The 22127-nt window shown below is 41.1% G+C and overlaps 1 protein-coding gene across 1 annotated transcript; it reads right to left on the reverse strand.

The window, feature by feature from the left end:
• Positions 1-480: 480 nt before the first annotated feature.
• Positions 481-20404, reverse strand: SEC62 (SEC62 homolog, preprotein translocation factor). The gene is made up of 8 exons (XM_059822694.1): positions 20369-20404; positions 11862-11970; positions 11371-11476; positions 8542-8752; positions 6797-6889; positions 4194-4254; positions 3141-3260; positions 481-2508 (listed from the first exon to the last, which is right to left on the reverse strand). The coding sequence occupies exons 1-8, from the start codon at positions 20402-20404 to the stop codon at positions 2042-2044; spliced, it is 1203 nt and encodes a 400-aa protein (XP_059678677.1). The 3' UTR covers positions 481-2041.
• Between the last annotated feature and the right edge of the window lie 1723 nt (positions 20405-22127).

The following is a 22127-nucleotide window of genomic DNA, read 5'->3' on the forward strand; positions in this document are numbered from 1 at the left end:
TGTCATCTACAGTCAGGCCCAAGAGCTCATTTAGGCTCTGGAACAGTGACGGGGAAGCTGGTCTTCTGTCCTCACTGTGGCATCTCCAGGGAAGAAAACAGTAGGTACCGATACATAACTCTTCCACAGCGGTCTGTTTTCCAGGTGGTGTACTGTATTTTGTAGATTGCTTAGGTTTGTGGCTGGAGTGTATACATTGTGGCATGGGGATAGCGAGGGGTAAGCAGCTCCGCAACTGCACGAGGGAGGAAAAGGGCAGGGCACAACAGCAAGGAGGATGAGGAGGGTGCATGGCCCTCCCTTGAACCGAAGGAGTGTCTTAAACCAGCTGCTGAAGTGAGTGAATAGGCAGCTCTTGGTCAAGATGCTTCATCATCACACAATGCGTATCTCAGTACGGTACTGAAGGCAGTGACAGGACTTCGTTAGATATATTCATCAGTGACAACAGACGAGTGTCCAGGAGTCAATCTGTTTAAGTAACAGGTCCTTTAATTTTTAGCTGTATTAATAAAAAAGTGATCCAATTTATCTGTTCCCTTATGAAGTAAATATTCAGGAGATTTAAGAAGCAAATACACTATATCCATGAATTGTTTATCAACGCACCCATTATGATGTATATATTTGCACAATCTGAAAAATTAGTATCTTCATCCAAAATGCCAATGCTGGAAGGAAGGGGAAGCAATTTCAGATAGGAAAAAAAGTTCTCCAAGTCAGTTATTAAAACGTCAAGCTTACCCTTATCTTCTCTGAGCAGGTTTGGGAGATGATCAAATCTATATTTCCCGTTAAAGTCATCTAGAGGAATGACACCAAGTCTTAACTTCGTCAGTGCTTAGTTAACCAAAACATACAGCACATCCCCCAAACGTCCAGCAGAAAGGGATGCTTAAGAGAAACTGCACAGACTACTCCAAGATATTTATAAACAAATTATTAACGGTCACTTCGTATTAGCTTTGAGTTACCTATATTTCCGAACAGACGAATACTCTCCTGCCTCTTCAGTTTAAAAAGTGTTCCAGTTCCAGAATATAGAAAGTTTTAACATTAAGGCATACATACAGCTATGTTGTTTGCTTTCATTTAATAAAGATCAATTTACTCAAATACATGGAATGTTGGCACAAAACTAAAGCTCTTGTGGAACAGCTACCAATCATACACAAATATTCCGTGAGGTCCTCTTGACTTGCATTTCTCCGATAGATACACGACAAAATGGCTTATAATAATACAAACTGAACGCTGGATCCGATCTCTAAATAATAAGTAGCAGTTAAAGTAAATGGTTTGCTTTATTTGTAAATTATGTACAGAATACATTTTTTTTTTTTTAATTATGATGGAGCAGGAGAAAGAAAACAGCCATCATTTCCAAACGGTGCTGCTTCCTTCACCTGCTGGAGATGACATCTTTCTCTGAACCCGATGTACAAAACCAGTTTGGATTTCCTCAGTTGCTGGCACGCAGTCTGGAGAAACACTGCAGCCGAATTCAGCACTACCAGCCTTTTATATTTTCAGCAAAATACTTCTGCTAAAACTAGTTTTCTTAGGAAATTTTTCACAACCTTTTGAAAATAAAATCAAGAAAAAGATCAAGAAAGCTGTGTGCTAAGAAGGGCTTTACCTAACTAGCTATCAAATGAGTATAACTAGGAATAATCCGAGATTTGGTCATTCAACTTTTACCTGTTTTACAAAAGCAAGTTTGAGAAGCTAAACTAATTGACCAGTTATGCAAGTACCAGAAAACTATGTTTCTCATTGTGTTTGAGGACAATCTGGGCAATCTATCAATCAATAGAAAACTTGTCAGATTGATAAAACTTCTGTCAATGGGTATTAATGATTAACATAGTACCAAGTAATCAAGTTAATGGTTAAAAAAAATGAAGGAACTAGATATAAAACTGTTTGGTAACGTGTATTTCAGCAAACACCAATGCTACTGTATGGTCTATGTTTTGGTGATCAGCCAACAAAGAAAATCCAACCATTTGCACATACTTAGTCCCAAAACCACAGTGAGTTATGATTTTTCAGGTGAAGGCCTACTTTCGGTATCTTCCTCCTCTTCCTCTTCACAATCCCCTTCATCTGTTTGCTGTTCCAGTTCCTCTTTTGTGATCATTTCAAAGTCGTTTCCATTTCCACTACTGTGCTGGGACCTGTCGTCTTCACGCCTGTCACTGTCAGTGTCTGAATGTCGCTCTCCCCCTGAGCCGTCTGTTCCCGAGTTCCTCGTTGCTTCTGTTTTCCTGTCATCTTCTTCCTTCTTCTCACTATCTGATTTCTCCTCACTGTCGTATTTTTGCTGCTTTTTGGATTCTGATTTTTCCTCTTTCTTTAAGTCTGCTTTTGGTCCTTTGTATTCGTGTGTGTACAGGGGCCTGAAGGAGTCAATGAATCCCACGTCTGCTGTAAGGTTCGGCAGGAACCAGAAGTGATGCCTTCCGCCAGTGATGAGCCAGATAATAAGGAAGAGGATGCAGCGAGCTGTATAAAAAGGAAAAGGGAAATTTGGGGTTTTATTATGAACATCCACACTGTATGACTACAGTGTAAGAGATGTTCACTACTAACACCCACCCCAAGCCAGGTACAGGGGTGACCTGGGGGGAAAATCTCTCATTCTGCAATAGCACTGTGGAACAATTTGTCCTCACCACATCTCCCCCGCCCCATTAACCATGTATCTGATCCATGATTCAGCTCTTTATCCCCTCTGCTACAGAAACACAAGCCAAAGAAAGCTTTAACATCCTGGTTACACCATTCGCACTGCTGAATCTGTTCTTACCTACAGTTCTTGGGTTTGTTTTGCCTTTTGTTTTTTGGGGTTTTTTTGTTTGGTTGTTTTTTTTCCAACAGAGGCCATAAACCAATCTCCACTCTACAGGAAACACCAACAGGTGACACAACCTTGAGCTTTCTCTCTTTCTGCGGCCCAGCTCTGACACCCAGTGGCCAGGAGGGAAATACAGACACGGAACCAGCCCGGCTACTGCTAACAGCCACGTACTGGGCAGCGAGACAGTCACACATCCCGGACCGCATTTAAGAAGTAGGCTGTGTCTCCGCCCTTTTAGACTTCACCTGCTGATGAAGTGAAGACGACCGACACTTACCAACAGCAAGAAGAAGAATACTGGCAACAAAACAGCCCGCGCCTACGCTGAGGTAATAAACACCAACACGCATTTCTGCCGGCCAGAGCGGGAACAGAGTTGCAGCTATAACAGCAATCACTAAATAGAAAGAGAAGAAAAGCATGAGAAGCACAATTAGGTTTTGCTGGTACATGTATAAAGGTTCTGGGCTTACCATTTATTCAAGGTACTGGCTTAGCATAGTATGAGCTACCGATATTATGTTAGGCCTTGACTAAAACCTTGTCTAGTCCCGCTGCTCCTGTTCTCATACTGGGTAGAGAGACACCACATTCAGCAACTCTAAGTCGCTGTGCTCAGTCAAGAGAGTAAAGAGAGTGCCTCAGAGGAGAGGGCACGAGCGAAGAGGTGAGCAGGGAGCTGCCTATAAGCAGTGCAGCAGGACATAGGTGCAGTGAGCTGGGTGGAGATCAGGGTAGCCCCAAGGACTGGTCAAAGGCCTGCATATGGCCCCAAGGGATGGCACAAATCCTCAGGAAAGGTGGTTCTCTCAGGGAGAAGAAGCCGAAAGGTACAGGTCAAGGGTGTCAGACCAGCAGTACAATGATCCGTTAGCTCACTGCTGTCAGTTCACATCAATACTAATTTAGGTTAAAAAAATAAACTGATTTGGCTTATCCTACACAAATACAAGTTCTAGGGTCAGAAAGGTATCATTCATAGCTTAAAATAACTCCTTTACCATCTTTCACGTTTTTATATAACCCACCACATGTGCCTATTGGGCAACTTACTCGTTAGCTTAAAGCGGCGGAACTACACAGCTTGCAAACTTCTGCAAGTTCAGATATTTGCTAAAGCATATTTCAGGTTTGGTTTTGTTTGTTTTAAACATGTGTAGCCCCTCCATCCTGAGACTAAAATTCATATAGTATGATTGGTATCAAATCATGCTGAAACTGAAGAGCAAAAGCTTTGTCCAGAAAAAAGACAAGCCTCCCCAAGGACAGGCCTGTTAATACTATGGCTACATTTACATATTAGTGCTCACTAATATCTACTCTTACTTACCAAGTACAAGTCCCATGGCAAAAGTTTTAAAGTGAACAGGGTCATAGATCCACACATACACCTACAACAGAAATAACCTGGTTTACACTTGGAAAACAAGCTCTCTGATAAATGATTTCATTTATTCCCTCATCCAAATGCTTACTGCCATGCTGCAATACTTGGTCAGTACTGCGGTCAGTACCGTACCGGGGTAGAGGAGCAGGGCAAGCGCTTGCATACCACAGGCAGGGCTATGCTTTGAACAGGACTTGAAACAGGTTTCTGCTGGTGAAAGAGGTGCAAAAGGAGACAGACAGCCAAGGGGCTGCAGGCCCCCGTGCCCACACCGACTGCCTCAGCTACGTGCTGATTACCGTCTGAGCCCCCTGGCCGGAGGCCTAAGGACACCGCGCTGCTCGGAGCTGGGCAGTGCACTGGTGTGCTGGAGGTGTCCAGCTGGCAGGGGAAGAAGGAAGGGAAGGAGTTTCCATGCTGTGTAAGAAAAACAGTGGAAAAAAATCAGACTGGATCTCTTGAAGAATTACTTCATGAAAGAAATTGTACCCCGAGTAACTTACAGGTGACGTAAAATCCTGGGGAAAGCAATCAGACAGTAAAACCGACGGGGAAATGAAAGATTCAGAAATATCACTGAATCAAGGTTTGTTTTTATCTTTCTCTATTCATTAATGTCGTTCAGCATGAAGCCAAAAAACTTTTGTAAAGAAAAAATTTCTGGGGTCCATCTAGTGGAAACAAAAAAAAGATACTTCTAGCTGTGAAAAGATTCCCTTAAGACAAAAGATCAGACTGAACATATGGCACAAAGCAACCAGCTGAAATGCTCGGTTCTGCTTAAGTCCCATTCAATGGCCTCAGATAAGTATAACTGTACCCTCTGTTCCACAACCACTGTTATCTAAAGGTCTACAGTTGCAACACTCTATCAAATGTTTGCGGGAGCACTGTGGATCCATTTGAATCAGGTTTGCTCAGCCTTATTAAAAAAAAAAAGCTTCCTGATAAAGTGCACAACTTTCTGAACTAGAAAAACAGGGTATTTTTTTTTTTCTTACCAAACTAAACAGTTTGAATCTTCACTATTGTTGTGAAAAGACGCTGCTGATTACTAGAAACCAGCAACCCTCATAGCAGATGAGCTAATACAAACTAGCAGGACACCTTAGGGGCAGTAATGCAGTTTTTCAGTGTGATGCAACAAGTATTTAATATTCTACTTCTCATACGGTGTGAAAGTTGACTATATGCAGGCTTAGCTCTGCTGCCAGTCAACTGTTCTGTGAGCCCAAACAAACTGACGGTCAGGACTGGGGACTGGGCAGTAAGACAGTGTGTAACATTCAGTGTTTGTATGTGCAAAATAACAAAGAAAAGGAAAAATCAGCTCTAATGTAAATACACAAGGATTGGCTCTAAATTAGCTACTACTTAAGAAAGAAGTTAAGAGTTGCAGTTCTTAAAAAAAAAGTCAGCTCATTAATAAAAAAAATGTAAATGATGTTAAGACAAAAAGTAAGTACTGTTATACTGCAAATACAGTACTGCGCCCTCGTTTAGGATGCTGCATGCCATTCTGGTTACTCCATGTAAAAGACAATAGGGAGGGTCAGAGGTAGATGTGATTCTTCTGTATGAGGTGGGATGAAACAGACCAAGGCTGGTTGTCAGATAACTGACTGAGAAGAGTAAAATAAAGATGCATAAAGGAAGTATGTTTTCCAGACAAGTGATTTATTTACAGCGTTCACTGCCACATATGTTTTATAACCAAAAGTATACAAGAATCTTAGGGGAGATTCCAGTACAGTGATACACAGCATCAACACAGAGCACAGTCTAATTTTGCTGAAGTAAAGACTTACCACTTATCCCAAATCTTAAAAGCACAAATATGACTCTGTACATTACAGAGCTGTTAAAGAATTAAATTCCTTGTCTTCCAGGAAAGCAAAGTACAGAGAAGTATTTAAGACCACAATCTCAGTGGTAAAGCCAGGGTGAGGATTCAGGAATGCCTAAGTGTCACCCCTCTGCTCAGACCACAAAGCCAGGCAGCCTCTGGATGGCAGATATTTTTTATTTCCCTTCCTGTGACTGAACATCATGTTCTAAAAGGCTTGTCTGTTGTTCAGAAATATTTCAGCATGACAACGGCCATAGGATAATTTGGGTTGGAAGGGTCTCTCACCCAGCCTCCTGTCCAAAGCGGGGTCAGCTGTGAGGCCAGCCCAGGTTACTTGGGGCTTTACCCAGGCCAGTCTTGAAGGCCTCTGAGCACAGGGGCTGCAGAACCGCTCTGGGCAGCCTGCTCCCACACCCCATTACACCAAGGACAAACACTTCACCTCATGGCCACTAACACGTAAACTACTGGCAATTAAATTTTCTTTTAGATTTTTTTAAGTTACTGTCCTAGATTTATCTTGCTCTAACCTCCTTGCAAATATCTAAAAATCTGATGTTTCAAGATCAGCCATGACATTGCCATTAATTTTTCTTTCAATATGTCACGAAAGTGTTTGTGGAAATCCAGTAAATTAAGCTATTATCTGACAACAGTACACTGACACTAAAAGTTAGAAAGTACCCATAAATCTTACCTCATTTCCATCCAAGAAAACTTGGTCTTCGTGTGGCTCAAGTTTAAATTTCCTCTTAGTTTCCTTTTTCTTGGGTGTTCCTGGGGTCTCATCCTGAGGACAAACACAAAATATATATATTTTAAAAATTTAAAAAAAAAAAAAAGTGGGTTTCAATTACTAGTATTTTAATATATTGAGTCTGATAACTTTTCACAAACTTAAAAAAAAAGTGTGAACGTAATCTTAGGTAAAGATGCTTTATTTCCTCCTGTTCTCATTTATTACCAACTGGGTACCTCAAAAATAAAGGAAAACTGTAAGGAAAGAGAAATTTGATTTTTAGTTAGTGTCCAAGGACTAGGCTATGACTTCAGGATTACATTATGTCTTCAAATGCGTAGCAAAGCTCCGCTGATATTATGTGCAGAAAGTCTGCACAAAGATCAAGAACAGGGTACAACACTTCATAACCACTAACTTTATTAGAAATATTTGGTACCTTGGTGCCATGTTTACCACATGGGTGTCCTTTCAGAAGCAATTTCTGCCTGCTTGTTCTCTACCCTCCTCAGTCTCTTTTTGGATCTTGTGCTTCCTCTTCCCTGTCCCCTGTTTCCTTGTCTTTGCTTATTCCTTTGCTTGAAACTAACTTTCTGATTTTTGCCCTGTGTTGTTGTTCAAGTTACTACCCACTGGCTTATATAATCCACTAAAATATCAGTTCAATAATTAATGATTAGTTTAAAGATTAACATTACATTTAATAATGTAACTCTCCAGATGGCAGGGAACTGGAGCACTTCATCACTTTCATAATCAGCATTTTCAAGTACCTCAAGATTTAGGTAATCTTGTACCGGCTTCTAAGTTTAGACTGCCAGCAAGGTCGTTTTGCTTGTAATTCTCTTATTAGCCACGTAGCCTTCTTCCGAGATCTAGAGCTTTGTACACAGACTGTACCTCTCACTAAAAGTGCCATTATTTCACTTAGGAGTGTCTGGAATAACTTTTGGGCACTATCCTGCTAACTCTCACTGGATTCATACCACTGTATATAGAAGAAAAACCACATCCCCTCATCAAGTTTCTCCTGCAGATTCCTAACATTTTAATTTAGGGATTCTGTTCTGCTAATTAAAAAAAAAAAAAAAAAATCAGGAATGAAAATGTGAAAAAGCACATGAAAACTTGTATGGTAATAATAGTTTGAACTTTAAAGAAAGTAAATCGGAAGTCTGTGAAAATTAGGCATTATGCAGATTAGTAATGGAGCTGTCATACAGAAAAACAGTGCTCGTAAATAGCTCTGTAATAGTGGGGCAAGTATCAAATACTACATTCCTAACATTCTTATTATCAAACATGGCAAAATTGTTTGTTTTACATGTGCAGCTGCACTGTTTTGAGATGTGAGGTCCTATGCATGTGTGTCACTATGCTACTGTACACTTGTACAAAGCACTGCTGCCCACCGCAGCTGAAGAGAAGTAGTTTTTGATTAACTCAGTCCACATTAGAAGACGATGAGGTACACAAAGGCCCAGCTGAAGCTTCTTTCTTGATCTAGATTGAAATCAGAACAACTCCAAAGTTTAAAAAAAAAGGCAGCAGCATATTTTAGAGATGAAAACAGGCAAAGAAGGTATGTCACATTTTAGAACAACCAACCACAGTTTTATGCCAATGTAATCTTAACAATCAGTTAATGTATTCTCTGTTACAGATAGTACTTCTCTGTCTCTTCTCTTACAGACAGTACTTACCTTCTTACACTCCTCTTTTTCACCATCCTTTTTCTTTTCCTTTTCTTTCTCCTTCTTAGTTTTTTCATCTTTGCCACTTTCCTTCTTGCTCTTTTTCTCCTCTTCTTTCCCACTCTCAGCCTTTCCTTTTTCCTTTTCTTTCTTTGTATCCTTGTCAGGTTTCATTTTCATCACTTTTAATGCTCGATGAAAGAACTGTTTTTTCAGGAGTCTTAAAATGAAAAAAGTTAAATGATACATTGAAGTGTGGCTGCGACAATAACGTTTACACTCAGTTATGTTACTAGTTACCATTCTAGATTATCTATCTGATACAATCATGAATAGCATGACTGAAAGACAGAGGCCACCATCATCTGCTCTATTTGCAAATAAATACACCAGACCTAATTATCCTGTGTCTCACCTCTTGCTTTGCTTTTTCATCTGTTCAAAACTGGGTAAAAACCATACTTTTCTATGGCAGCATTTTGCACAGATATAAATGAATCCCTGAGATGTAGGATGGATGATCAATTTAATTCTCTTTCCCATTAATGCAACTCCAACCAATATTTATTTTCAAGTTCATGTCAATGTATTTCATATCAAAAATAATAAAGTGGACATAGAGCTTATCAAGTTTCTTGGTAAGAGGTGTGCGATGAATAAAACCACCCTGTTGGAACTGTGATACACATGCAAGCGTTCCATTCGTGCCAGCTACAAGCATACCTTACAGTATTTCTATGGCCGGCGGGGCACCAGGAAGTAGTATTTGGTAGTGTAAGGTTGTTACGGACCAGTAACGTCCTTGAAAGGGTCATAGCCAAATTCAGAACAGGAAGAGCAGTACAGAATACTGCTCTTCAGACTGAGAGGAAGCAGCAGGGTGTGAAATCCAAGCACTCATTCACACCGAAAATCCTGGTCCTATGCTCCAAATCAATTTGATTTGTCCTTGGTTTCTTTCACCTCTTGCTGCAGACCAAATTCTTACGCTGGACTGCTTGTTGAATTAGGAAAACTTGCTGAAGAGAGAGAAGTCATTCTACCAGTTGAACTTAGCTGCATGCTGACTATCAAGCAAAGCTGTTTCAGGTAGATAAAAAAAACTTCCTTCAGTCAATTGTTGACATGGATTCTCTGTCTCGCAACAGAAAATCACTTGTTTGGGAGAAACTACTTTCCTTCACAGCTGAAAGTTTAGGGGGCTCAGGTACTGAGCAGCCCGCAGGGCAGCTCTGACCTGCAGGACAGCTTTTTCACTTGCAGGAGCTACCTGTCTCTGACGGCATATAAAAAGATGGGACTGGGCAAGACCTACTGCTCAGAGCACGGAGCCATGGTATCAGTGTGGCCAACAGCCAGGTCCTGAAGCGGGACAGATCTTGACACAGCTAATGAAGTCCAGATCGCTTACTGATTCCCAACTCATTAAACCTCTACGGATCTGCTGAACAAAGCGTTGCTGATGTAGCTTATTTGTGAACAAAACCCCTCAAAAGAAAACTTACTGAACTTACATCAACATATAAGCATGCCCGGAGACCTTAGGTACTGGAACAGCATTATGAACTCAGTTGGTAACTTGTTTTAAATATGCAACTGATCGATGCAATTGACATGGGATGAAGGAGCAGGATCTGATACCTGTTTTTTGTTTGATAGGGCAGGTGAAACAAGCAATAGCCACACCAAGAGAGTTAAGGTACTTGGTTTTTAATATGAATAAGAGCCTAAGCAGCCTCTTATACTGAAGGGGTTATTTCTGTATTAAGATATTCCTCCATCCCTTCCAAAAGGCAAAGAAAGTACACAGTGCTAATGGTTAATACTCTGAAAACAGCTTCAGTGACCAAAGGCAGCCTTAGCATTATTACCAATATAGAAGCGAGCAAGAGAAACCAAACTGCAGACATAGTATGGTGCCAAACGGATCAGCAGAGCATGAAACAATACTGGCGATAAAAACCGCTGCCAGAGAACAGAGGGTTGAACTGATTTTCTTTGCACACTACACAGGCATTCTTGACACTGCCGGAGCTGAAGGACTTAACCAACTGTCATCTCATCCAATGCTTTAGTAACTGAAGAACAAACACCCAGACTCCTACCTCAGTCCAAAGACTCTGAAAGGGAAAACTTACTTTTCTGCTTGCATTAAAATAATACTTTTTTCTAAACTTTCTTGAAGAAATCAGTGAAAAGATTAAAGTTCAAACACAGAATCAGCCCTGCCTCAGCCCTGGAACTGGGAGGGAAGAATCCCACCTTGCTGGATGGCTATGTAAAAGAGGCCAGAAAAAAAAGACTAAACATTAGCTATATTCTTAATTTCTAAGTAGCTTTTGCAGAGCTCTCCAAGGGTAGACAGTCCTCTTAACTCTACGTGTCTGCCCCAGATGAGGTATAGTCAGAATACAGCATTCATCTGAACAAAGCACTTATAGAGTACTCTAAGCAGCAGGGACACACCATTTGTGAGGCATAAATTGAACCTCCAAGTCCAGCTTCTGCTATGATGGCAGACCAGGTCCACAGGAAGGAGAGATTTGAGAGCTCTGCTCCTACTATCTTAAAATAATTATAAAATTTAGGAAAATCGTTTTGTTCATCCTGCTGCCCCAAGCAGCATAATGAAAGCATGAGAGAGTTTTGAGAACAAAGATGATGAAACTACACTGCTTCCATCCTCAAACGCAGTAATAAAAACGCAAACATTATTTTTACATACAACCACAAATGTTTTAGAACGCACAAAGCCTTAGTGAAATTGCTTCCTAAATAACTAAGACATCTTGACAACTATACTCATTAATAAAATTGATGAATTAGGCTAAGTCATACCTGTTGCAGTAATCAACTACAGACTCCCGGGTTGTAAATAAAGCCTCTTCTCCTTTCTTTGCCTTTGCCCATTTAGAATCCAGGAGGCAATCCACAGCTTTTGAGGCTAGAGGGAAAAATGGAATTAAAAATGCATTAAAATTAATGACAGCTATTTTAACATTTAGTCTACATTCCTTGAACCAAACCAACCAGTCAGTTCTGGTAATGTTCCACATCCTCTCAATCTTTAAAGTAAGACCAGCCGCTACTCTGAAATACAGCACTCTTGACAACTGCACACCTTTAAATCACAGAGTGAAAAGTTTATTGTGTTTACTTCAGGCTGATAAGATTAATTTTACGGCTATCTGATGCCTAGATAAATTTTCAAAACCTAACTGTAAGATTGATACTTATCAGGTAAAGAACTAATAATAAAAACAAAACAGCCCCGCCGCCAAGTACAACGTTAGAAGGAAGTTTCATTCTCTGGTTAAAAGTAACCGTACCAATAAAATAATCAACTCGGTGGCCCATCATGTTGGTGGATTTTGTTGGACAGTTGAAACGTAGGTATTTAGCAACAGCCTTCTCCTCTTTGAATGGCTCACCAACCTCCTACAATAGCAAAAGTGCAAAATTAATACAGTTTTAAGCACACAGGAAAGACACTCATTTGGACACAAAAATCAGATACTGCAAAGTCCTCGTTATTTTATGGCAATATATAAATAACAAATAAAATGTAAAAAATGTGAAAATAGGTCAAGTCATTTTTCCCAAGTACTTTCTGCCTGCATAAAGCAAAAAAGCATTCCTGTACGAACTTCTGTAAAAAGAACAAACTAAAGGAGCAACTAAGAGGAAAGCACTGGGAACACGGAAAGCTGCTTAAGGTATGCAGGCTTGGATGAAAACAGTTGCGAAGCTGAGAGCAACGAAAAAACAACAGGGTGGGGAATGAGCACGTATGAAATGACAGCAATGCAGGCATACTGACAGAATACAAAGCAGCTTGAATGTCACATGAAAGAGGAGAAAACCATGTTGAAAAGAAGCTGAAAGATTTGGCTAGAAAATTTCAGTACCGCTGCATGACTACAAAATAACTTAAATTTCAGAGTACCATTGAGGGGATTCTTCCAATCTAGAGACTAGAAGCACAACAGGATGACAGGATGATGTTCCATACTGAAGTACTTGAATGTCACAACAGCCGTTTTAGGAAAAGGAAGGCCTTAGTCTGCATGCATTCGCAAATTCTGTGCATTTACCAACTTACAGAGAGATAGCAGAATTCAGATTTGTAAGACAGAAGGATGGAGATGGGCATGTTCCATTATGTAAAATTAAGACCTAATATTTGGAAGCAGGAAAGGAAGACCTTTCTGATGTTCCTGCTTCACAAAAACATATCTGAAACAAACATTTGGCATATTACACTGACTCATGCAAACTTCCTCAAAAATTCCTTTCTGTAAGAGTAAATTTAATCAGTAATTAATTCTCCAAGTCTCCCTGCTACTTGCAGATCAAGAACAGAGAAACACAAGGATATCTTTTCAGACTGCCAGTACCTTTTCTGTACCTATTCTTCTCACTCTGGCCAAAGAAATAGATTACAGATGCCACAAAACAGATGGGTGATTTACAGGAATGTATAGAATTCAAAGATTCTATTTAAAGACGTAAGGTTTTTAAAGGTCAATAAACATATACAACCTCCATTACCGCTTTTAAGATTTATAATCATAATATCGCAAGCAGCATGTTAAGTGGAAATGCAAGGTCAAATAGATGTTGTTACACCAGAATAAAAACTTCAGATGGTAAGAGTTGTTAATTTTCAACAGTTTGCACAGCTAACTTTCAAAACCAACTGGTTCATGAATTATCCTTCTAGATGGGATTGTTGCTTTTCCTATCTGAGGACAATTTTAAAGAGAATAATATAAGCACAAGATATCCAAATGACCAAAAGCACTCTGTAGTTAGTTAGTTCTGAGATTACTGACATTTTTTAAAGCCTAAATTCTTTATATGTATGCAGAAATATGCTCTCATACTCACCAGTTAGACAGTTTTAAGAACATGCGCCTAAATTAAGCCAGATGATCCTAACAGTCCTCAGATAGATTAAATCAACTCCTTCTCCATGTTCAATCTTTTTTTTTCCCCCCACTTTTAAAAATCTGTATAACTCATGGAAAACTATTCATTAACTGACAGTGCATGCATGCACATAATTTATATACTGTGGTTTGATGTCGCCTTATATGGTACAGTTGTACCAGTAACTGTAAATCACTGATGATACTACCAAGTTTGGTACCAAAACGGATTTGGTTTAATAGCAACAAAATGAGCTACAATGCATTTGAAGAAAATGAGTGAATGTGTACCATCATTATCGTATGGCACATGCACTAAGGTACCATGGAGAGTGATGACTACATGCAGCAACTGAGTTTCAAAATAATGATTTTCTAATACTCCCTACCAGCAAATTAAACTTATAACAACAACTCACAAGGCAGATGTTCTTCTTCACAGCACAGACTGTAAAACAGTCAGAGAAGCTACAGATACTTGCATCAGTATTAATTCCTCTGCTAGGATTTTTTTTTTTCTTCCTAAAATATTTATGATTCTGATAGGTCATGTGATGCGCTACACAGGCAGTGGCTGGCACCAGGAGATTTTTTTTTTTTTGTTTGCTCCTTGCTATCTATTGCTTTGTTCTTTTCTGTGGGATAGTTTCATAACATCCCAAAGAAAAAAAAGCTTCCCTGTGAGAGACTGCCACAGTTTAACTGATCTCATTCTGAGAAAAAGTTTCCCCTGCAATTTAATTCCCATTTTTCATCCTATTTTCATCCCCTTATTTGCAGAGCCAGGCTTCTGTTAAAATACTAAAACAGATGACTTACAGAAAATAATATTACATTTCATCACAAAGTGAAATCAGCAAAAGCACTAAAAATTTCAGTATCCTAAGCACAATGTTCTAAAGATGCAGTTCAACAGCATGCAACTTTATGTTCAGTTGCAAAAATAGCCAAACCCCAGGCATTTCAAGCCTCCTTATACATTTAGAAAAAGATTATACAAATGAATCAAGGGGTAGTTCTTAATAAATTATCAAGCTTTAAAACAGATGACACAGCCTTAAAAAGCATATGAAAACTTTCTGATATTTAAAGTTTGCTTTTATAGGAAAGACAGAAAGATTCAAGAACCATCTCAGGCAATATATTTCTGGAATGTTGTAAAATGTCTTCTCAATTAAAACTCTATGATTAAACTGTTTTCAATTAATAAAAAATAGGATAGTGTCAAGCTTCCAAATACTTCTGCTCTAGATTTTGTTTTAGACCCTTGCATCTACTTTAATTTTATATATCGAAAAATGCATGTTGTTACTACACAGCAGGTAAAATTTAGAGATTTATGATCCCTGATAATTTACAAACTCTGGAAGAATGCCATTAAAAATAAAAATCAAACCCAGTTTCTTATTTATCTAGACAGAAGAACGCCATCTACAAAAGACAGGAAAAGCAGCCCTCAGTCTACCTACTTACTAGAAAAGCACTAACATTTTAAAATTTTTAAGAATAATTCTCAAGCATTCCTATCAAAATTCTGCCCTATATGAATTCACAAAATGACGCTGAGATTTTCAAACCCAGGGACCTTCCAAACCCTCTGATGTGAAAGGAAAACCCTAATCAAATGCACTTTTTACCATTATCTCCCAAATCAAAGTATAGCACAGTGTATTCTGAACTTCCTTCAATACAGTGATGTAGTTCCCCATTAATTCAACCTCCAGCTGGGACTGCAGCAGAAGAGAGGCCTGTATACATTAAAAATAAAAACATCTGAACTGAGCTATTAGCGTGCCCATGAGCTTCCTTCTCCCTCTCATATCTCTACCTAAGTGTGACTTACTCAGGTTCTCTTACTCCTTGGAACCACTCAATGGATGTCAAAAAGCCAGAGCATATTTGTGGTTTGAAATTTCACTCATTTTTTTACCCCTTTGCATCACAGTTGTGATAAGACAGGCACAACCCAAGACAAGATTATTTCCTTCCCCAACACTGTAATGTAAACAAGGTTTCTGGAAAATCAGAAGAGAGTAAATGATGACTGTCACTAACAAGACAAGTTATTTAATGTGCAAACGCATTACAAAGATTTATGTTCCTCTGTTTTAAAGGGGTCATCAAAATTCTTTGATTTCAGTAAAATGAGTATCTAGTTTATTTCTTTGCTCCTGCACCTGAGAACTTAGATTTTCAGAACACCATCCCTCACAGAAGATTTCTGAAGCCTAATAGTTTACACAATTTTCAGATAGGGAAAAGAAGAAATTTAAGCACATTTGTCACGTGCACCCTGTTTTTCAAGCTGAGAGGCTACATCAGAAATGACACTATGTCAACCCACATTCCATTCCACATACCTCTCCTCATATTATAAGGACACTACAACTCCATTAGCATTATCTTCTCTGAAGATGGGCTGAGCACTTCTAAACTTGGGCTGAATCGCAAGATTATCTTTTTCCTTTCCCTGTTGACTCTCAAGACCTTAGACTAGAAGTTGATCTGTGGCAGAAGAGTGAGTACTCCTCGTCCATCCTGCTGAAACATCTATACTTTGCCTAAAATAAATCAAGGTGCAGTAGGACAGAGAAAAAGCATACATAATTCCATAGATCACTGGGTAGGAGTGGGTAGGGGGGAAACAAACACATTAGGGTCTTAGGACTTGCTCTTAGGCCTCCATCTATATTTTCTTCAGTGACTAATAAACAGAAAATTGTCCGACTCTTGCACTGATGACCAGTACATGCATTGCCTGAGGCCTCTTAAAAGAAACTGTAGCAGAGCCATGCAGAGAAACCAGTTCTTCTGGATCACCATGGCTGTGTGCTAGCCACAAGACATTAACTTTTCTTTACAGAAACAGATTAACAGATTTTTTTTTTTTTGTCCTATACATATCCTATAAAAATAGAAATATTTGTTTTCTTCCTCCTTTCTTTTCAACCATCACTAATTTTTTTGAGCAAAAGCTGTAAACATACAGAGTTCTAACACACATGTCAAAGGAGGAACGTACAGCATTTTGACACCAATACGTGCCAGCTTCAGTCCTCTTCTAACCCCAGGCCAGTTGTTTCAACTTTTTACCCTCTCACCTCCAAAAATATAACTCAGATTTTAAAAAGACAGTGATTCCTGTTTTACTGACAAGTGAGGCTGCTACTTTTAATTCCTATTCTTCTGCGTTCCCCCCCTCCCCATCTTTCGTTCTTCCTCCTCTATCACCTGATACCACTCACTTTCAAAGAAGTTAGTTAAGCATTCTTTGTTATCATCCCACTCAGCAATACTAGAACTTATGAGAAAATAAAGACAAACGAGCAAGCTGGATTAAAAGCTGCGTTACCGGAAAACCATTGCATTGTTATTTCTGAAGATCCTTTCCATACTCATTCACAAAAAACTCTAGCACAGAAAGCAGCAATGCAGCTGTTGCACATTTTCCTTCCAGCAGAGCCCAAATAAAGACATGACAGAACTGTAGGCTACAACAGTCAATATTGACTAGCAGATGTGCTTCATCAGGACAATCTCAAAGCTTGAATCCAGTGATTCAGGAGAAAAAAAAAAAAGTAAAGAAGGAAAGCCCATGCCACTAATGGCATGTACATGGCATTGATGCCACCTCAGCCATCAATTTGCAATGAGACATTTGCTTAAGAACTGCCCAAGAAGTGTTTTCTCTATTCGTAAGAGCAGTATTTATATACATTAACATTTCTAGAGTAGAAGACACAGCACTAAGGAGCTATGCAAGTGCTATTAATTGCAATGCAAAGACAAACAAAACTTCACATGAGCAGAACAGAACTGTGCACAATGGAATACAGCCAATGTAATTAAAACTTAATGCCTACTTAACAGTCAAATTGCAGACCTGCCAGCAAAGTGCCACGTGTTACCCAGCTGAATGCTTGTCAAAGTAACCAACTCTGAAGATTTTGTGTTTAAGTGTATTTCAGGGTATGTATGGAACCATTTTTTTTACCCAAGAGATGGAATAGCTTTGATCACGTTGCTGGAGTAACAGGCATTCAAAGACATCCCCCTTCTTTTGAGATCTAGCTGTCTAAACAAAAAATATTAAACTAGCCATTGAACAACATATGTTGTTTTTCTTTTAGTAAGTCCTTTACATACAGCAAGCATTCTTGATTTCAGAAATTTGCATCATGTGGGGATCCAATGACTTAAGCAATCTGCTTCCCAGAGACCAGTCTCTTTTCACTACTGCATGTCTGAAGTAATCTCCATGTTAATTACAGTTAAATTACCATCAGGAATGACACTTTGAAAACTTTACCTCTAAAATGTCTTTATTCAAACTTTTGAAGTTAAGATTTCTGCAACTTCCATAACTTTCAGCTTGTAGCCAGAGGAAGAGTCTAAGCTACGCAATATGGATTGGGCAATGTGTCTTTTAATGACAATGCATTCTATAAAACACATCCTTCTTGTTATGACTTCTGACAAAAAACACAGAAAGCAGGCTTGACAGAACTTTTAACTATTTTATCAAGACTTTTTTCATGTCTCATCTCACGAGTAGGTAGCTGACCTAACTACCATGATCCCAATCTTGACAGCAGACATGAAATCCTATAAAAATTATTCAGAACCCGGTTTCTGTACACACAGTACTTGTAACTGAACTCTATTACATCAGTCTCTTGCACAGCTAAATATACCTTCTCCTGCTAAGAACCTTACACTTGTCAAGAAATACAGCTCTACTTAATGACAATAGGGTATTCAAATGCCAGACTTGCATACAGTATGATAAATAGTCTCTTTATTAAGGGGTATACATCACCCTAAAATAAGTACACATTTCTAAAGCACTTGAAACACCTACAAATAAACATCCCACACTTCATTTTAAAAGAAGAAACTTGCAGCATTATCCTGAAACATGATAAGCATATTGTAAATATGCCAATAAAGTTCAAAAAGCTTAAAAAAAACCCCAAAACCAACTACCAAGAAAAACACATGTTGTTTTATTCACTGACCAATTAAGAACACCCTCTGGGCATTCAACAGTATTCTTTGTTTGCTGTCTTGTCTTCCCATTGTTGTTGACATACACTGGGAAACTACTAAGACACAACAGACATTTATCTGCATAATTATATCACAAGTTTAGGCCACAATCTTAAACCTTAAGTGTTAACACCCCGACATTGGTTTAATTACTAACAATCTGGGAAATACTTTTACTGCTAAGAGGCTGGAAATTAAGCATATGCTTAAATGCCTACAAGACCACAGCCTTGGGTATTATACAAAACATTAAATTACATTTAATTTGCTTTTGATGGATGCTTTATTGAGCTGTTGTCATCCTTGGTAAGGGACAGTCTATGATGATTATGAAAAGAGAATAATTCTGTAATGTTTTATGCCTGTGATAGATAAGGCTTGCTTAACAAGATTCTGATTAATTACTCTTTGCATTCTGCCCCCCCTCCTCCAGTAATTTGATTTAAAGGGGGGAAAAAGGAACCATTACAAGTACAGACACATCTCCATCTTCTCGGGGGAAGCGAAAGCAGGCTGGGAAGGGAAAGAAGGAGAAAGGAGAGAGGGCAACCAAGCAGAAGGGTGACATACGAAGTGTACATTGTTGAATGGCTCTATGATTGCTCTCATGAATATTATCTCAACAGCAAAGCAGTAAATCCAAAAACAAACATTATTTAGGTTTAATAACACGTAACAGTAACAGGCATTATAGTAACTGATGCTGTAACTATGACCAAAACATGAACTAAAAACTCTGTAAAACTCACTGTTAAAGTTATATATTGAGAAGTCCAGACTTCCAGGTAAGTGAAAATACCTAAGCAGTCTTCATTTTGCCTTTAGCGATACTATTTAATTATCACTACGTTTTAACATCATCTCAAAGCTGATTAGGTCTATTTTTAGAGGCGGTTGTTTGTTTACGTTTTCTAAAAACACATTTCCTTTCCTCACATCATTTCCTGGCTGGGGCACGTTTGTTTTTAAGATGCTTATACCATCTGTCCCATGTCTTTTGCTTACGAGTCACTGGAATAGACATGCTGGGTGTCAGCTCCTGGCTAAGGTGGCTGCTCGCCTGGGTATTTTGGACGTTGTTCTTACCACATTAAGCTATTGTTCGACATTGGTAATGGGGGAGACCGTAAGTATAACACAGCGATTAAAAATAGGTAACAGCTAGAAGTCTCACTCTCAGGTCATCGACAAAGACGATGTACTTTTGAGGGCGCAGACCCCATGAGGACAGAACCGCCAGGCCCTCCAATAAACGCGAGGCCGGGGCTAACGGCTGGGCCGGGGTGCCGGGCCGGGGTGCCGGGCCGGGTGCCCCTCAGCCCCCGCCGGGGCGGCAGCCGGTGCTGGGGGGCCCGGGGCGGCAGCGTCTGCAGCACCCCCGAAACGCTCCTACCTGCGCTTCTCCGCCGCCGCCGCGCAGCGGGCTCCAGCTTTTCTCAGTGTTTACTAGGATTTACGAATTTATTCGAAAATTCTGAGGAAAACTTGTCCCCCCGGTGCCAGCCCGGGCTTTCACAGAGCTCCGGTGCGGCGCTCCCCCCGCGCTCCCGGCGCCGGAGGGGCTCCGGCTGCCCCGGCGGCGGCCGAGACGAGGGCGCTTCCCTCACCGCCGGCTCCCGCGGGCCGCCCGGGCGCACGGCGCCGCCCGCCGCCGCCGCCTCCTCCTCCTCCTCGCAACGGCACGGCGTCGGGGCGGGGAGGCCGCAGAACCGGGGGGGGGGGAAGCCCCTCTGAGGAGCGGCCGGGCCGCTGGGCGCAGCCCGCCCGGCGGGGCCGGGCCGCCGTGATGATGGGGAGGGGGAGCTGCCGCCTGGGGAGAGGGCGCGGGCCGGGCAGGGAGGGAGAGGCTCGGCTACCTGGATCCGCTTCCTGTGCCTCCGCCGCTCCGCCATGTTGTCCCCGTCTGCTCCGCCGGTGACGTGGGCCGCGGGGGGGCGGCGGCGGCCTCGCGAGAGGCGGCGGGAGCCGGCGGAGGGGCGGGAAGGCCGCGCCCCCTCAGCCCCTCAGCGCGCCCGGCGGCGGAGGCGCCGCCCCGCCTCGTCGGCCTCGCCTGGCCTGGGCCGCCTCGCCGGGCCGCGCCGGGCTCTGAGGGGAAGTCGGCTCGTATCCCCGCGCTGGGTCTCCGTTCTGGTGGGGGGCCCCGGTTCAAAGGCATCGCTGCCCGCCCGCGGGCCGAGGGGCCGGGCTGGGCCCCCTTGGGGCTGTCAGGCCGCACTGCAGCAGTCTGGTTAATGAGAAACTCCCCGCGGGGGAGATGCAGCCTCCCCTGCTCCTGTGCCCGGGCCTCACCCCCGGTGCTCAGGCCCCAGCGTCTGAAGTCCAACTCCCAAATCGGTACTGAGGCCTCTCGCCGCCCGGTTCCCTCACAGGCCGGGTTCCCTCCGCAGGCTGGGCAAAGCCAGGGTCGCCCGTCAGCACTCGGAGGTGTCGCTTGGTACCTGAAGAGCTAGCCCATCCCGCTGGAATAAAGGTGCTCCAGCTCTTTGGCAGTAAGGATCTGTACGTTTAGTTTTGATACTGCTAAACAGGACGTTAGGCCCTGAAGACACTTGATACAGCAGGCCTTTGTTAGTTGTTACCTATTTAAACACGCTCTGATTGCTCCGACATTCTCATGTACCTACAGAATGAGATTAAGAAGGCAGCCTATATAAAGTAAAATGGCCTTTTGTCAGAGGTTGTCCCGCATGCTTTCGCTATGAGGTCACTCAAGTTTGCAAAGCGTATAATGGTTTATGCTGGCTGCATGTTTCCAAACCACACCCTGGCACTTTGGGATGGAAAAGTATGTGCAGTGCTGTATCGTCTTGTCCAGTCCTTTCAAATCTTGTTGCCCCTTCCTGCTCCTATGATTTTGGAACCTTTCAGATTGAAAACGAGGTAATTAAAAACCTAAAATTGTTTCCAGCAGCATATTTGCCCCTGAGTCACCATGCCAGTTTTTGTGTTTTTTCTGGTACAACGTCTTTTTATTTTGAATGTTTTCCTCTTGCTGTTGCTGGGCAGAAAATCTATACAAGTTACAAATTAAGCTGACTGACTGCAGCATGAACGAACTATAAAAGTATAATTAAAAAGATAAAATTGTAGGTATAGGGAATTAAAGTTTTTATGGTTACAATAAAACAATGCCTTGTAAAAAGCAGGCAAACGGCATTTATTCAAAAATACGTTTTTAAGTTGGCAATCATTTTAACAATTATTTCATGTACTTAACTTACAGTAACATAAAAGCACATCTGAAATGGAGGCTTTGTAGCAGAAGTTTCAGCCATCTGTAACTTAGAGCTTGCTGATAATACACAGTGCCTGCAGTAAAGGTTTTAGGACGGCATAGCTCAGAGCCTCTTTGCTACCCCTGCATAGGCACAAACTGAACTTCAGCTGGGAAAATCCTCCTTGCTCCGTGGGGGAGGCTGTTTGGAACCGCTCTCCTGTCTGCTCGCTGCTCTCATTGTGAAGAGCACAGTCACCACATGATGGGTCTCATTCCGGATCATCATCTCTCTATACCTCTATTTTCAGGCTCTTTTAAGACCTTACTTCACATATGCCTTCTGCATCTTGGAATCTACTGCTAATTCATAAACCCACCTTTAAGGCTTAGCTGTTAAT

The sequence above is a fragment of the Gavia stellata genome, chromosome 11 (assembly GCF_030936135.1).
Source record: "Gavia stellata isolate bGavSte3 chromosome 11, bGavSte3.hap2, whole genome shotgun sequence".
NCBI lineage: Eukaryota > Metazoa > Chordata > Aves > Gaviiformes > Gaviidae > Gavia > Gavia stellata.

Coding starts and splice junctions, on each gene's coding strand:
- SEC62 (XM_059822694.1), bottom strand. CDS start 20,404: ATGGCGGAGCGGCGGAGGCACAGGAAGCGGATCCAG. Junction 3,261..4,193: donor TGCCATGGGACTTGTACTTG/GTAAGTAAGAGT, acceptor CTTTCTATTTAG/TGATTGCTGTTATAGCTGCA. Junction 2,509..3,140: donor TATTCTTCTTCTTGCTGTTG/GTAAGTGTCGGT, acceptor CTTTTTATACAG/CTCGCTGCATCCTCTTCCTT.